At 44.7% G+C, this 16289-nt stretch overlaps 1 protein-coding gene across 17 annotated transcripts in view; it reads right to left on the bottom strand.

Moving 5' to 3' along the window:
- Positions 1–16289, bottom strand: part of LOC110532436 (synaptotagmin-1) — a 100467-nt gene that overhangs the window by 9538 nt on the left and 74640 nt on the right. For 9 of the 17 annotated variants that reach the window (XM_036988420.2, XM_036988421.2, XM_036988424.2 and 6 more), the window contains 5 exons: positions 13866–14081; positions 12609–12769; positions 3806–3943; positions 2742–2909; positions 1667–1834 (listed from right to left, as the gene is read on the bottom strand). In XM_036988420.2, coding sequence (XP_036844315.1) covers positions 1667–1834; positions 2742–2909; positions 3806–3943; positions 12609–12769; positions 13866–14055 — 825 coding nt within the window. In that variant the 5' untranslated portion in view covers positions 14056–14081. The remainder of the gene's footprint in view (positions 1–1666; positions 1835–2741; positions 2910–3805; positions 3944–12608; positions 12770–13865; positions 14082–16289) is intronic. The other 8 variants (XM_090184851.1, XM_090184852.1, XM_090184847.1 and 5 more) reach the window with 1 other exon arrangement.

Genomic DNA, 16289 nt, shown 5'->3' on the forward strand with positions numbered 1-16289 from the left:
CACTAAGCAACACCAAATATAGGGAACCATTCACACGAAGCAACACTAAATATAGGGAACCATTCACACGAAGCAACACTAAATATAGGGAACCATTCACACTAAGCAACACTAAATATAGGGAACCATTCACACTAAGCAACTCCTAAATATATGGAACCATTCACACTAAGCAACTCCTAAATATATGGAACCATTCACACTAAGCAACTCCTAAATATATGAAACCATTCACACTAAGCAACTCCTAAATATATGGAAACATTCACACTAAGCAACTCCTAAATATATGGAACCATTCACACTAAGCAACTCCTAAATATATGGAACCATTCACACTAAGCAACTCCTAAATATATGGAACCATTCACACTAAGCAACTCCTAAATATATGGAACCATTCACACTAAGCAACTCCTAAATATATGGAACCATTCACACTAAGCAACTCCTAAATATATGGAACCATTCACACTAAGCAACACTAAATATAGGGAACCATTCACACTAAGCAACTCCTAAATATATGGAACCATTCACACTAAGCAACTCCTAAATATATGGAACCATTCACACTAAGCAACTCCTAAATATATGGAACCATTCACACTAAGCAACTCCTAAATATATGGAACCATTCACACTAAGCAACTCCTAAATATATGGAACCATTCACACTAAGCAACTCCTAAATATATGGAACCATTCACACTAAGCAACTCCTAAATATATGGAACCATTCACACTAAGCAACATCTACATATAGGCAAACATTCACACTAAGCAACACCTAAATATAGGGAACCACTCACACTAAGTAACACTAAATATAGGGAACCATTCAGAATAAGCAACACAAAATATAGGGAACCATTCACACGAAGCAACACTAAATATAGGGAACCATTCACACTAAGCAACACCAAATATAGGGAACCATTCACACTAAGCAACTCCTAAATATAGGGAACCATTCACACTAAGCAACACCAAATATAGGGAACCATTCACTCTAAGCAACACCAAATATAGGGAACCATTCACACTAAGCAACACCAAATATAGGGAACCATTCACACTAAGCAATATCTAAATATAGGGAACCATTTACACTAAGCAACACTAACTATAGGGAACCATTCACACTATGCAACACTAACTATAGGGAACCATTCACACTATGCAACACTAAATATAGGGAACCATTTACACTAAGCAACACCAAATATAGGGAACCATTCACACTAAGCAACACCTAAATATAGGGAGCCATTCACACTAAGTAACACTAAATATAGGGAACCATTAACAATAAGCAACACAAAATATAGGGAACCATTCACACTAAGCAATATCTAAATATAGGGAACCATTTACACTAAGCAACACTAACTATAGGGAACCATTCACACTATGCAACACTAAATATAGGGAACCATTTACACTAAGCAACACCAAATATAGGGAACCATTCACACTATGCAACACTAAATATAGGGAACCATTTACACTAAGCAACACCAAATATAGGGAACCATTCACACTATGCAACACTAAATATAGGGAACCATTCATACGACGAGGATGAACATCATTCTGAACTGTACAACGTGATACGTATTTCAAAGGACTGAATAAAAGTGGGAGATGGTCTTCAACATTTTACCTCTTCTTTCTCTGCACTGTCCAGGTCCCTCCACTCCTCCAGTGGCTGGGCCAGGTCCAGTTTGTGCAAGGGTAGTTTCACCTCTCCAATGACGTCATGCTTAGAGAAGCGGTCAAAGTCAAAGACCTGCATGACCAAAGTCTTGCCACCCATCTCTTGGAATGGAATCTGAAAAACATCAAAACCCCCATCAATATCACTTTCTTTTGTAAATGTTAGCCTCTGAAGCCTCTCTAATGTGATTAGTGATGAATTTAGTCTGTCCCTCATTTACGTGAACTGAACTCTCAATTGTAACATGGTGAAACTATTCCTTTTTAAATATTGTTTCCAAAAGAAACATATAATAGTAAAATCATAGCGTAAAAGCAGATGAGCTGGTTCTACTCCTTTTTGGTCATTTTCTGGGGTTTTGTGGTGGAAAACTGAGCGGGTCGAGTATAACACGTCAACCTTGTTACTCATAGATAGACAGGTTAGACATTTTTTAACAACTAAACTTTTTTTAAGGTTTCATTGAATTGCAACTCCCTGTTGCACACAACAAAGTTCCATTCCCGTCATCACAAGGGATTTATGGCTGATTTAAGGTGAAATCGTCAACCCTGTTTCTTTAATTTGCACTTAATGGGCACTTTCTAAAGTACATTTTGTCCAAAATTAAATTAAACAAATTAGAGATTGTTTGAAGGAAATGCATCTGAGCATCTACTAATGCAAGTCTAGGCTCTGCCTCTATTATCGGCCGAGGAGATTCAGTGGTGGAGGCTAGTTGGTATCAGATGCAGGGAGTCTGCAGTGGACTGGGGAATCTCTGTTATGATGTGTTATCTGAAATACCAGCCCAGCGGATGGATCAGAAGAGAGAGAGCATAGCTGATGCATCAGGCTTTGGGTAACTGGCTGTCTGGCAGAGTTATGGTCTGGCCAACCATCACAGCTTAGGTATATTAGATTTATCTTTATAATTCTGATACACGTTATAGAAGAGAGAGAAAGAGAGAGAGAGAGAGAGAGAGAGAGAGAGTGAGAGAGAGAGAGAGAGAGAGAGAGCAATCAAAATACAGTAGCCTACCTTGAAAACAAAGGTCTCATTGAAGGTAGGGTTCAGCGTCTTCTTGTGCACCTTGGTGGTAAAATGCTTCTTCTTGTCTGGGAGGACATAGACCTTGACATAGGGGTCAGAGGTGCCGCCGCTGTCCATGGAGAGGAGATCAGCTGCTTGGAGGAGGCCTACTGTGAGCTAGGGATCAGAGGTCAAGGGTAAAAGGGGTCAGTCAATTTGCTCTATGCATGATTAATCAGTCTCAATGTACCCAGACAGTGTCCTCTCACAGTTCCACAGAGACAACCCACAGTTCTTTGAACAGATGTTTCTTTGAACAGACAAAAGAAAGCCCTTACTTTATGCTTGTGTAACACATTACGATGAACATGATAAAGACGCCTTGGTGTGATTCTGTCTGTCTGTCTGTCTGTCTGTCTGTCTGTCTGTCTGTCTGTCTGTCTGTCTGTCTGTCTGTCTGTCTGTCTGTCTGTCTGTCTGTCTATCTGCCTGCCTGCCTGCCTGCCTGCCTGCCTGCCTGCCTGCCTGCCTGTCTGTCTGTCTGTCTGTCTGTCTGTCTGTCTGTCTGTCTGTCTGCCTGCCTGCCTGCCTGCCTGCCTGCCTGCCTGCCTGCCTGTCTGTCTGTGCTCCTCAAAGTATCAGTGAACAAAGACATTCTCCACAGAAGAGTATGATGACTGAGCAAATGCTGCATAACAAGTCAAGGAAATCCATTCATATGCTGCAGATATAACACAAACAAGGAATGGAATCTTTGTAAAAGTTTGACTGATTTGATCTCGAAAGCATAACCGTAGAACGATGGATTGAATCAATCCTTTAGTGTCAGCAAATTCACATTTACAGCTGTCCTTGGCTTTTGGAGCAAATCAAAGCTGCATTTCCGAAGGATAAAAAACTCTCAGCAAATGGCAAAAGTCCATTGCCTTTGAAAGCCGTCATGTGGAAAACTACCTTGGACTAGAGGCTTAGGCAGTTAGCTTTGTTTTTTCCTTTTTACAGCAGAGTAAAATTGTCTATTTTTTAAGCTCCGGGGTCGTCAAAAAGCCATCTGCTCAAGTCAAAACACCCACCTTGTTGTCCTGGAAGTCGTAATCTATGGAGTACTGAAGCTTCCCGAGCTTTTCTTTCTCCTTCACCTCTTCCTCTTTCTCGTCTCCAGTCATACCAGTCTCAGCATCATCTTCATCATAATCATCATCGTCCTGTTTCTGGAATGACAAGGGGGAGGAGGGGGCAGAGTGGGCGTCAGACATTTGAACAAATAGTCAAAAACACCTATAGATTCTTCTTCAGCGGTCCAGTTAGTCACAGCAGCCATCTACCTGCCACTTACCCCCTGCTTGCTTACCCAGATGTTACTAGTGCACATCTTTTCATCGATGACCTTGGTTGCAACATGACTTGATTTCACCATTCCTTGAGTGACGCCATTTTGCTTTTGCACTATATATTCACAATTAATTATTTACTGTATATATTCATTGACATAACATAGAAAGAGATCGATATACTGAATGTCAAAAGGAAAAAAAGGTCAGTAAAACAGTCAAGATGTAGTCGAGGTTTGCTCCAGGGGTAGCCCCAGACAGGACAAATGTTTTTGTTCTTGCTGCAAATCCGGCCATTTTGACATTGATAAAGGTTTGTGTCAAAGGCTACAGAAATAATACAATGCTTGTATTCTGTTTTCTCCTTGTTGCCGTAACTGCACTCCAACCTCCCAGAAATCGGTTTGCACTATTACTGTCTAAGATTACACCTCCACTGACATAATCATCGTAATTACTTTTAATTACTGAAAAATCGACACCAATCTACAGCAGATATGAGCTAATAACTCCTGCTAATACACATTGCGTGTTACAGACGTATTGTAGAGTATCTCTAGTTATAAGGAACATTTACAAATCCCAGTGTCAGCTCATATGATAATATAATTAGCCAAATAGCTAACCATGACATCGTCGTAGAATTACTGACCCTTTTAAGGGATTTTTTGCCTAACTTCTAATGCATTTCTTTTATATTGTCCTCGACACATACTGTACATTACCCAATAATGTCAATTAGTAGGGCCATGCTATTTATCGCAGAGCTTACCCTGGAAGAGGAACTGGGGCAGACTGCACCTCATTCTATGTTGTATTCCATTCACACACAAACACAGACCCAATTACTAACACATTCACACAGACACACTGTATTCTACATATTATATTCACCCTTGCATACACAGCCTTACATACTTAATATACCTCACATCTACTGAGCAAACATTTAACCAACAACAAGCACACATAAGCACACACTCACATGCAAAGGCTCTCGCATGCAGGCTTGCAGAAAAACTCACCCACTCTTCAAACACACGTGCAAACACAAACACACAAACACACACACACACACACACACACACACACACACACACACACACACACACACACACACACACCATCTCCTTATAGTGGCATTCTGTACATTTGTTGCGGTAAATGCTTTACATTCCAGCATGCCAGGTCAATCAATGCAGGAGAATACAGTAGTCTTTAAATAATGTGAATGAAATGACTCAGCCTTTTTCAGTCTCCTATAGTTTCAATAATGACTCCTGATGTGCATTAAAGTAATGTATCAATGTCAGTAATATTTTTGTTAGTCAAGATTGCGTGCTTTGCAATCCTGAAAAACACTCTTAGAAAAAAAAGTGCTATCTAAAACCTTAAAGGGTTCTTCAGCTGTCCCCATAGGAGGAACCTTTGAATAACTTTTGGGGATTCCATGTAGGTTCTACCTGGAACAAAAAAGGGTTCTACCTGGAAACAAAAAGGGTTCTCCTATGGGGACAGCCAAAGAACCCTTTTGGAACCCTTTTTCCTTACAGTGTTCGTGAAAATTGCACATCCATGAGAAGTAATGCTATATAGGAGAGCTCCAGTCTAAATCATACCATACATGCAGTGGGATTCAAAGATTACGGAAAGGTATGTCCAAAAGTATGTGTCATGTACTGTCATGTTGTGTCTTGTTTCTGTCCTTTCCCTTCACCCTGTCTCCCTCTGCTGGTCGTTGTTAGGTTACCTTTTCTCCCCCTCTTTCCCCCAGCTGTGCCTTGTCTCCTCCTAACTACCTCGTCACCCCTTTTCCCACCTGTTCCCTTTTTCCCTCTGATTAGGTCCCTATATCTCTCTCTGTTTCTGCTCCTGTCTTTGTCGGATTCTTGTTTGTTGTGTTTCATGCCTGAACCAGACTGTCGTCATGTTTGCTGTAACCTTGTCCTGTCCTGTCGGAATCTGCCGGTCCATCTGAGCCTACCTATGTTTGGTAATTAAAGAAGCTCTGTTTAAGTTAATTCGCTTTTGGGTCCTCATTCACGCACCGTAACAGAAGAATCCGACCAAGAATGGACCCAGCGACTTCGGATCCTCTCCACTCAGCCGTCGGGATCCAGGGAGCGATGCTAGGCAGACACGAGCAGGAATTGTCTGCTGCTCGACATGCCGTTGAGACCCTGGCCACCCAAGTCTCCAACCTCACAGAACAGGTTCACCATCTCCGCCTCGATCCACCGGCCACTTCCAGGGCTTTCGAATCTCCGGAGCCCAGAATCAATAACCCGCCGTGTTACTCTGGGGAGCCCACTGAATGCCGCTCGTTCCTCACCCAGTGTGATACTGTGTTTTCTCTCCAGCCCAACACTTTCTCCAGGAGCACTGCTCGTGTCGCCTACGTCATATCTCTCCTTATTGGACGGGCTCGTGAGTGGGGCACGGCAATCTGGGAGGCAAGGGCTGAGTGTACTAACCAGTATCAGGACTTTAAGGAGGAGATGATACGGGTTTTTGATCGATCTGTTTTTGGGGAGGAGGCTTCCAGGGTCCTGTCTTCCCTATGTCAAGGTAATCGATCCATAACAGACTACTCTATTGAGTTTCGCACTCTTGCTGCCTCCAGTGGCTGGAACGAGCCGGCTTTGCTCGCTCGTTTTCTGGAGGGTCTCCGCGCAGAGGTAAAGGATGAGATTCTCTCCCGGGAGGTTCCTTCCAGCGTGGATTCCTTGATTGAACTCGCTATTCGCATTGAGCGACGGGTTGATCTTCGTCACCGAGCTCGTGGAAAGGAGCTCGCGTTCTCCGTTGCCCCCCTCTCCGCATCACTACCATCTTCCTCTGCCGGCTCGGGTGCTGAGCCTATGCAGCTGGGAGGTATCCGCATCTCGACTAAGGAGAGGGAACGGAGAATCACCAACCGCCTCTGTCTCTATTGCGGTTCCGCTGGTCATTTTGTCACTTCATGTCCAGTAAAAGCCAGAGCTCATCAGTAAGCGGAGGGCTACTGGTGAGCGCTACTACTCCTGTCTCTCCTTCAAGATCCTGCACTACCTTGTCGGTCCATCTACGCTGGACCGGTTCGTCAGCTTCCTGCAGTGCCTTAATAGACTCTGGGGCGGAGGGCTGTTTTATGGACGAGACCTGGGCTCGGGAACATGACATTCCTCTCAGACAGTTAAGGGAGCCCACGGCCTTGTTCGCCCTGGATGGTAGTCCTCTCCCCAGGATTCAGCGTGAGACGCTACCTTTAACCCTCACTGTTTCTGGTAATCATAGCGAAACCATTTCTTTTTTAATTTTTCGTTCACCTTTTACACCTGTTGTTTTGGGCCATCCCTGGCTAGTTTGTCATAATCCTTCCATTAATTGGTCTAGTAATTCTATCCTCTCCTGGAACGTCTCTTGTCATGTGAAATGTTTAATGTCTGCTATCCCTCCTGTTTCCTCTGTCTCTTCTTCACAGGAGGAGCCTGGTGATTTGACAGGGGTGCCGGAGGAATATCACGATCTGCGCACGGTGTTCAGTCGGTCCAGGGCCACCTCTCTTCCTCCACACCGGTCGTATGATTGTAGTATTGATCTCCTTCCGGGAACCACTCCCCCCCGGGGTAGACTATACTCTCTGTCGGCTCCCGAACGTAAGGCTCTCAAAGATTATTTGTCTGTAGCTCTTGCCGCCGGTACCATAGTCCCCTCCTCCTCTCCCGCCGGAGCGGGGTTTTTTTTTGTCAAGAAGAAGGACGGGTCTCTGCGCCCCTGCATAGATTATCGAGGGCTGAATGACATAACAGTGAAGAATCGTTATCCGCTTCCTCTTATGTCTTCAGCCTTCGAGATCCTGCAGGGAGCCAGGTTTTTCACTAAGTTGGACCTTCGTAACGCTTACCATCTCGTGCGCATCAGGGAGGAGGACGAGTGGAAGACGGCGTTTAACACTCCGTTAGGGCACTTTGAATACCGGGTTCTTCCTTTCGGCCTCGCTAACGCTCCAGCTGTCTTTCAGGCATTAGTCAATGACGTCCTGAGAGACATGCTGAACATCTTTGTTTTCGTTTACCTTGACGATATCCTGATTTTTTCACCGTCACTCCAGATTCATGTTCAGCACGTTCGACGTGTCCTCCAGCGCCTTTTAGAGAATTGTCTTTTTGTGAAGGCTGAGAAGTGCACTTTTCATGCCTCCTCCGTCACATTTCTCGGTTCTGTTATTTCCGCTGAAGGCATTAAGATGGATCCCGCTAAGGTCCAAGCTGTCATTGATTGGCCCGTCCCTAAGTCACGCGTCGAGCTGCAGCGCTTTCTCGGCTTCGCGAACTTCTATCGTCGTTTCATCCGTAATTTCGGTCAGGTGGCAGCTCCTCTCACAGCCCTTACTTCTGTCAAGACGTGCTTTAAGTGGTCCGTTTCCGCCCAGGGAGCTTTTGATCTCCTCAAGAATCGTTTTACATCCGCTCCTATCCTTGTTACACCTGACGTCTCTAGACAGTTCGTTGTCGAAGTTGACGCGTCAGAGGTGGGCGTGGGAGCCATTCTTTCTCAGCGCTCCCTCTCTGACGACAAGGTCCACCCATGCGCGTATTTTTCTCATCGCCTGTCGCCGTCGGAACGTAACTATGATGTGGGAAACCGCGAACTGCTCGCCATCCGGTTAGCCCTAGGCGAATGGCGACAGTGGTTGGAGGGGGCGACCGTTCCTTTTGTCGTTTGGACTGACCATAGGAACCTTGAGTACATCCGTTCTGCCAAACGACTTAATGCGCGTCAGGCGCGTTGGGCGCTGTTTTTCGCTCGTTTCGAGTTCGTGATTTCTTATCGTCCGGGCTCTAAGAACACCAAGCCTGATGCTTTGTCTCGTCTCTTCAGTTCTTCAGTAGCCTCCACTGACCCCGAGGGGATTCTCCCTGAGGGGCGTGTTGTCGGGTTGACTGTCTGGGGAATTGAGAGGCAGGTAAAGCAAGCGCTCACTCACACTCCGTCGCCGCGCGCTTGTCCTAGGAACCTTCTTTTCGTTCCCGTTCCTACTCGTCTGGCCGTTCTTCAGTGGGCTCACTCTGCCAAGTTAGCCGGCCACCCTGGCGTTCGGGGTACGCTTGCTTCCATTCGCCAGCGTTTTTGGTGGCCCACCCGGGAGCATGACACGCGTCGTTTCGTGGCTGCTTGTTCGGTCTGCGCGCAGACTAAGTCCGGTAACTCTCCTCCTGCCGGCCGTCTCAGGCCGCTTCCTATTCCCTCTCGACCGTGGTCTCACATCGCCTTAGATTTTGTCACCGGACTGCCTTCGTCAGCGGGGAAGACTGTTATTCTTACGGTTGTCGATAGGTTCTCTAAGGCGGCTCATTTCATTCCCCTTGCTAAGCTTCCTTCTGCTAAAGAGACGGCACAAATCATCATCGAGAATGTTTTCAGAATTCATGGCCTTCCGTCAGACGTCGTTTCGGACAGAGGTCCGCAATTCACGTCTCAATTTTGGAGGGAGTTTTGCCGTTTGATTGGGGCTTCCGTCAGTCTCTCTTCCGGCTTTCACCCCCAGTCTAACGGTCAAGCAGAACGGGCCAATCAGACTATTGGTCGCATCTTACGCAGTCTTTCTTTTCGCAACCCTGCGTCTTGGTCAGAACAGCTCCCCTGGGCAGAATACGCCCACAACTCGCTTCCTTCGTCTGCGACCGGGCTATCTCCTTTTCAGAGTAGCCTCGGGTACCAGCCTCCGCTGTTCTCATCTCAGTTCGCCGAGTCCAGCGTCCCCTCCGCTCAGGCTTTTGTCCAACGTTGCGAGCGCACCTGGAAGAGGGTCAGGTCTGCACTTTGCCGTTAAAGGACGCAGACTGTGAGGGCTGCTAATAAGCGTAGAACTAAGAGTCCTAGATATTGTCGCGGTCAGAGAGTTTGGCTCTCCACTCAGAACCTTCCCCTTAAGACGGCTTCTCGCAAGTTGACCCCGCGGTTCATTGGTCCGTTCCGTATTTCTCGGGTCATTAATCCTGTCGCAGTTCGACTTCTTCTTCCGCGATACCTTCGTCGCGTCCACCCGGTCTTCCATGTCTCCTGTATCAAGCCCGTTCTTCGCGCCCCCGCTCGTCTTCCCCCCCCCCCCCCCCATCCTTGTCGAGGGCGCACCCATCTACAGGGTCCGTAGGATTTTGGACATGCGTCCTCGGGGCCGTGGTCACCAGTACCTCGTAGATTGGGAGGGGTACGGTCCTGAGGAGAGGAGTTGGGTTCCCTCTCGGGACGTGCTGGACCGTGCGCTGATCGAGGATTTCCTCCGTTGCCGCCAGGTTTCCTCCTCGAGTGCGCCAGGAGGCGCTCGGTGAGTGGGGGGGTACTGTCATGTACTGTCATGTTGTGTCTTGTTTCTGTCCTTTCCCTTCACCCTGTCTCCCTCTGCTGGTCGTTGTTAGGTTACCTTTTCTCCCCCTCTTTCCCCCAGCTGTGCCTTGTCTCCTCCTAACTACCTCGTCACCCCTTTTCCCACCTGTTCCCTTTTTCCCTCTGATTAGGTCCCTATATCTCTCTCTGTTTCTGCTCCTGTCTTTGTCGGATTCTTGTTTGTTGTGTTTCATGCCTGAACCAGACTGTCGTCATGTTTGCTGTAACCTTGTCCTGTCCTGTCGGAATCTGCCGGTCCATCTGAGCCTACCTATGTTTGGTAATTAAAGAAGCTCTGTTTAAGTTAATTCGCTTTTGGGTCCTCATTCACGCACCGTAACAGTATGTCCCCATCATCATAACTACGATAACTTTTCATTTGTGAGCTCACATTCTGCAAGGAATTCTGAAATCAAACTGTAGGCAGCCAATTGAAATACCAGGGTTTAGATTTGAATCATGATGTCTAAAGAGAATTCAAATGTGGCTCACATTATTACCAGTAGGCAAACTTTCTGACCCCCATTCTTTTCCACTAACATCACTGCTCCAGGGAGAAAGGGAAATGTTGATTATAACCTAATTGGTCAGCATCATTTTGGGTCATCCAGGATAGTTACTCTCAAGTCAAGTTGTGGCCATTCAATAATACCTTCTGAAAAGGTTGGTCTTTGTCAAGAGATACAAACCACTTTGTCTCACCTTGATCTCTGAGCATGTTTGCACAGCTGAATTTATGATGTAGAAATGATGTATGAATTTCACACTGAAAGCATGGAAAAGACTAGTATTATAGTTACTGTAAGAGACTATGAACAATAATGCGCTTCATTAGGTAATTTGATTGTGGAAACATGTTCATAAATCTCAGCGGGTAATGTTTCCCCCATTATTTGACAATAGCCAACCTCACCCTTTGCACATGCATGTTAGTGATCTCTAGTGGGTTGCCTCAGTGCACTCGTCATCATTCAGAGGCTCAACCATAGGATGAGTTGCAAGTTCATTTCAAAAACATTTAAAACATTTCCACTTTCAGAAGTCTTATAGTTTGTTTGTTTTATCTTTTGCCCAAAATTGCAACCTCTCCATGGATACTCAAGACATTGTCATGGCAGTCGGTGCGGTAGCATATCAAATCAATAGACTTGCAAAGCAGCTTAATCTTTCCCATAGCTACACCCTCAAGCTCCCACAGCACCTAAGCTTGCAAGACATAGAAAGCCATAGCGCCATTGTAATAATCGCCAATCCCCTTCCACAAGCCCAGCCCACCCCCATCTCTCCCCTGCCCTACGCTTAAACAGAGAGGCCAGAGAGGTGCGCCTCGTGCCGTCAGACCTACCGTATACAGAGAAGTCCACCACAGTCAAGATACACGGAGCACACATAAGACACAAAGCAGGAAGGAGGAGAGCAGGGAGAAAGGAAGAGATTGAACTCACAGCAGACACCATAGAGGGAAATGAGAGCAGAGGCAGAGTCAACGACTACACTATAGGACAGGAAAAATGACACAGTGCTAGAACCCCACTAAGGCAAGCTCTAAACTAGAGGCCTTGTGTTTTATTTAACCATCAGTTTGGGGATCTTGCTGTTGTTGTTGTTGAAGAATGTTCAATTGAACCAAAATGTAATCTGTAAAATGATCGATTATGCACTAGACTAGAACATTTAGCCCCACAATGTCGCTACAGGCTGTTTAGAATTAGAATTTTGGCATGGCTATTCTGTGCTAATTGGTAAGCATTATATATTCCATCAACAATAGTATAATTCACCCATGCAAAAGAGCCCAGCTGTGTCATTTTTCACCCTGGTCCCAAAGCACAACAGAAAGCACCACTAACATGTCTGACAAATACAATATATAACAACAAGAAATGAAGAAGGAAGGGGGGGTATTTTCTAGAGATTTTGACAGTTCAATGATGGGCTAAATGACTTACTAAATATATACAATGTTATGAATTCTAAATGGCTAGACAGGGCTCTATTTTCACTATGCCATCCACTGAGTGATGTGGTTGTCAATTATGGGACAATAGCTTCTCTATGCTGTTATTGGCAAATATTCTACATAAAATAGCTTTAAGTTGGGTGTTAGTTCCCAATGTATTTATTCTGATTTATAACTATACAATTACCCCCCCCTCCCCCTCTGGGTTGAACATACCTCTCCTCCTTTCATGTTCGTCATGCCCATTTCCCCCTTCCCTTTCTTGCCCTTCTTGTTCTTCTTCTTCTTGCAACAGCACTTCTTAACGATGCAGAAGCAGCAGGTGAGAATCAGGGTAGCAGCTACCACTGCAATGGCGATGATGGCCCATGATGGCACTAAGATACACACACACACACAAACGCACACACAGAAACATACACAAACACACACAAACAAAAAACAATTAGGTAACAATTAGATTTGGTGCAAATTAGATTTTCAGAGAATGCCATTCGCGACGATACCGCCTGATCAATACATAATAAGGGCCTAAAGTGGATGTCACTGCCTTCAGGGGGAGAACAGATCTATAGTGAACAAAAATATAAACGCAACATGCAACAATGTCAAAGACTTTACTGAGTTACAGTTCAAATAAGGAAAGCAGTCAATTGAAAATAATTAATTAGGCTCAAATCTATGGATTTCACATGACTGGGAAAACAGATATGCATCTGTTGGTCACAGATACCTTTAAAAAAAGGTAGGGGTGTGGATAAGAAAACCAGTCAGTATCTGGTGTGACCACCATTTGTCTCATGCAGTGCGACACATCTCCTTCGCATAGAGTTAACAGGTTGTTGATTGTGGCCTGTGGAATGTTGTCCCACTCCTCTTCAATGGCTGTGCGAAGTTACCAGATATTGGAGGAAACTGGAACACGCTGTTGTACACGTCAATCCAGAGCATCCCAAACTGCTCGCCTCTACGATGGTCTGCGGTTGTGAGGCCGGTTGGATGTACTGCCAAATTCTCGAAAACAACGTTGCAGGCGGCTTATGGTAGAGAAATTAACATTAAATTCTCTGGCACTGCTCTGGTGGACATTCCCGCAGTCAGTATACCAATTGCAACATTGTGTTGTGTGGCAAACTCCATGTTTTAGAGTGGCCTTTTATTGTCCCCAGCATAAAGTGCACCAGTGCAATGATCATGTGTTTAATCAGCTTCTTGATATGCAACATCTGTCAGGTGGATGGATTATCTATCTTGACAAAGGATAAATGCTCACTAACAGGGAAGTAAACAAATTTGTGCACAACACAATGTAAAATTTCTAGGATCTTATATTTCCGCTCATGAAACATGGGTCTAACACTTTACATGTTACGTTTATATTTTTGCTCAGTGTAATTATCAATAAAAGTCATGTAAACTCATCTGGATAGGTGTGGGTGTTAGGTACTGTGCAACGTCCAGACAGGCACTCACATGGGATCTTGTCAATCTCATTGAGGAACTTATTCTTGATGTCGTCAAAATCGCCGTTTTTGACGGCCTCTGTGGAGTTGTCAGCTGCGGTGGAGGCCACGGGGCCAGGGGCAACAGTTAAGACAGCGGCCCCAGTGGGCTCCGGTCCGACCATGGCTTCAGGCTTCTTCTTGAACAGGTTCCACTTCATCCTAGATGGCTAGGCCACACACAGTCCTTGTGAATAGAGAGAGGGCTGTTAACATAGAGTTGTAAATGAGTCCTACATGTACATAGCATTCTGGACTCCAAAAGTCTTGATTATAAGTATAGTAAGGTCATATCTAGTGAAAGAGACTGACCTGGATCTAAGTATTTGACTGATTTGTAGGGGATAAAGAATAAAGAATAAAGAATCACTGACACTGCCCCGGTTAGAGGGGAATAAAGCATCCCAAAAGTTAACACGGAGAAGAACATGGAGATGAACATGGGGATGAACATGGAGATGAACATGGAGATGTAAATGGGGATGATCATGGAGATGCACATGGAGATGTAAATGAGGATGAACATGGGGATGAACATGGAGATGAACATAGAGATGTAAATGGGGATGAACACACCAAACTGGAAGTCTTCCGACTAGCTTGGAAAGACAGTACTGTGCAGTACCGAAGAGCCCTTACTGCTGCTCGATCATCCTATTTTTCTAACTTAATTGAGGAAAATAAGAACAATCCGAAATTCCTTTTTGATACTGTCGCAAAGCTAACTAAAAAGCAGCATTTCCCAAGAGAGGATGACTTTCACTTTAGCAGTGATAAATTCATGAACTTCTTTGAGGAAAAGATTATGATTATTAGAAAGCAAATTACGGACTCCTCTTTAAATCTGAGTATTCCTTCAAAGCTCAGTTGTCCTGAGTCTGCACAACTCTGCCAGGACCTAGGATCAAGAGAGACGCTCAAGTGTTTTAGTACTATCTCTTGACACAATGATGAAAATAATCATGGCCTCTAAACCTTCAAGCTGCATACTGGACCCTATTCCAACTAAACTACTGAAAGAGCTGCTTCCTGTGCTTGGCCCTCCTATGTTGAAAATAATAAACAGCTCTCTATCCACCGGATGTGTACCAAACTCACTAAAAGTGGCAGTAATAAAACCTCTCTTGAAAAAGCTAAACCTTGACCCAGAAAATATAAAAAACTATCGGCCTATATCGAATCTTCCATTCCTCTCAAACATTTTAGAAAAGGCTGTTGCGCAGCAACTCACTGCTTTCCTGAAGACAAACAATGTATACTAAATGCTTCAGTCTGGTTTTAGACCCCATCATAGCACTGAGACGGCACTTGTGAAGGTGGTAAATGACATTTTAATGGCATCGGACCGAGGCTCTGCATCTGTCCTCGTGCTCCTAGACCTTAGTGCTGCTTTTGATATCATCGATCACCACATTCTTTTGGAGAGATTGGAAACCCAAATTGGTCTACACGGACAAGTTCTGGCCTGGTTTAGATCTTATCTGTCGGAAAGATATCAGTTTGTCTCTGTGAATGGTTTGTCCTCTGACAAATCAACTGTAAATTTCGGTGTTCCTCAAGGTTCCGTTTTAGGACCACTATTGTTTTCACTACATATTTTACCTCTTGGGGATGTTATTCGAAAACATAATGTTAACTTTCACTGCTATGCGGATGACACACAGCTGTACATTTCAATGAAACATGGTGAAGCCCCAAAATTGCCCTTGCTAGAAGCATGTGTTTCAGACATAAGGAAGTGGATGGCTGCAAACTTTCTACTTTTAAACTCGGACAAAACAGAGATGCTTGTTCTAAGTCCCAAGAAACAAAGAGATCTTCTGTTGAATCTGACAATTAATCTTAATGGTTGTACAGTCGTCTCAAATAAAACTGTGAAGGACCTCGGCGTTACTCTGGACCCTGATCTCTCTTTTGAAGAACATATCAAGACCATTTCAAGGACAGCTTTTTTCCATCTACGTAACATTGCAAAAATCAGAAACTTTCTGTCCAAAAATGATGCAGAAAAATTAATCCATGCTTTTGTCACTTCTAGGTTAGACTACTGCAATGCTCTACTTTCCGGCTACCCGGATAAAGCACTAAATAAACTTCAGTTAGTGCTAAATACGGCTGCTAGAATCCTGACTAGAACCAAAAAATGTGATCATATTACTCCAGTGCTAGCCTCTCTACACTGGCTTCCTGTCAAAGCAAGGGCTGATTTCAAGGTTTTACTGCTAACCTACAAAGCATAACATGGGCTTGCTCCTACCTATTTCTCTGATTTGGTCCTGCCGTACATACCTAGACGTACGCTACGGTCACAAGACGCAGGCCTCCTAATTGTCCCTAGAATTTCTAAGCAAACAGCTGGAGGCAGGGCTTTCTCCTATAGAGCTCAATTTTTATG

This window comes from Oncorhynchus mykiss, chromosome 9 (genome assembly GCF_057628025.1).
Source record: "Oncorhynchus mykiss isolate SJ-2025 chromosome 9, ASM5762802v1, whole genome shotgun sequence".
NCBI classification, from domain to species: domain Eukaryota; kingdom Metazoa; phylum Chordata; class Actinopteri; order Salmoniformes; family Salmonidae; genus Oncorhynchus; species Oncorhynchus mykiss.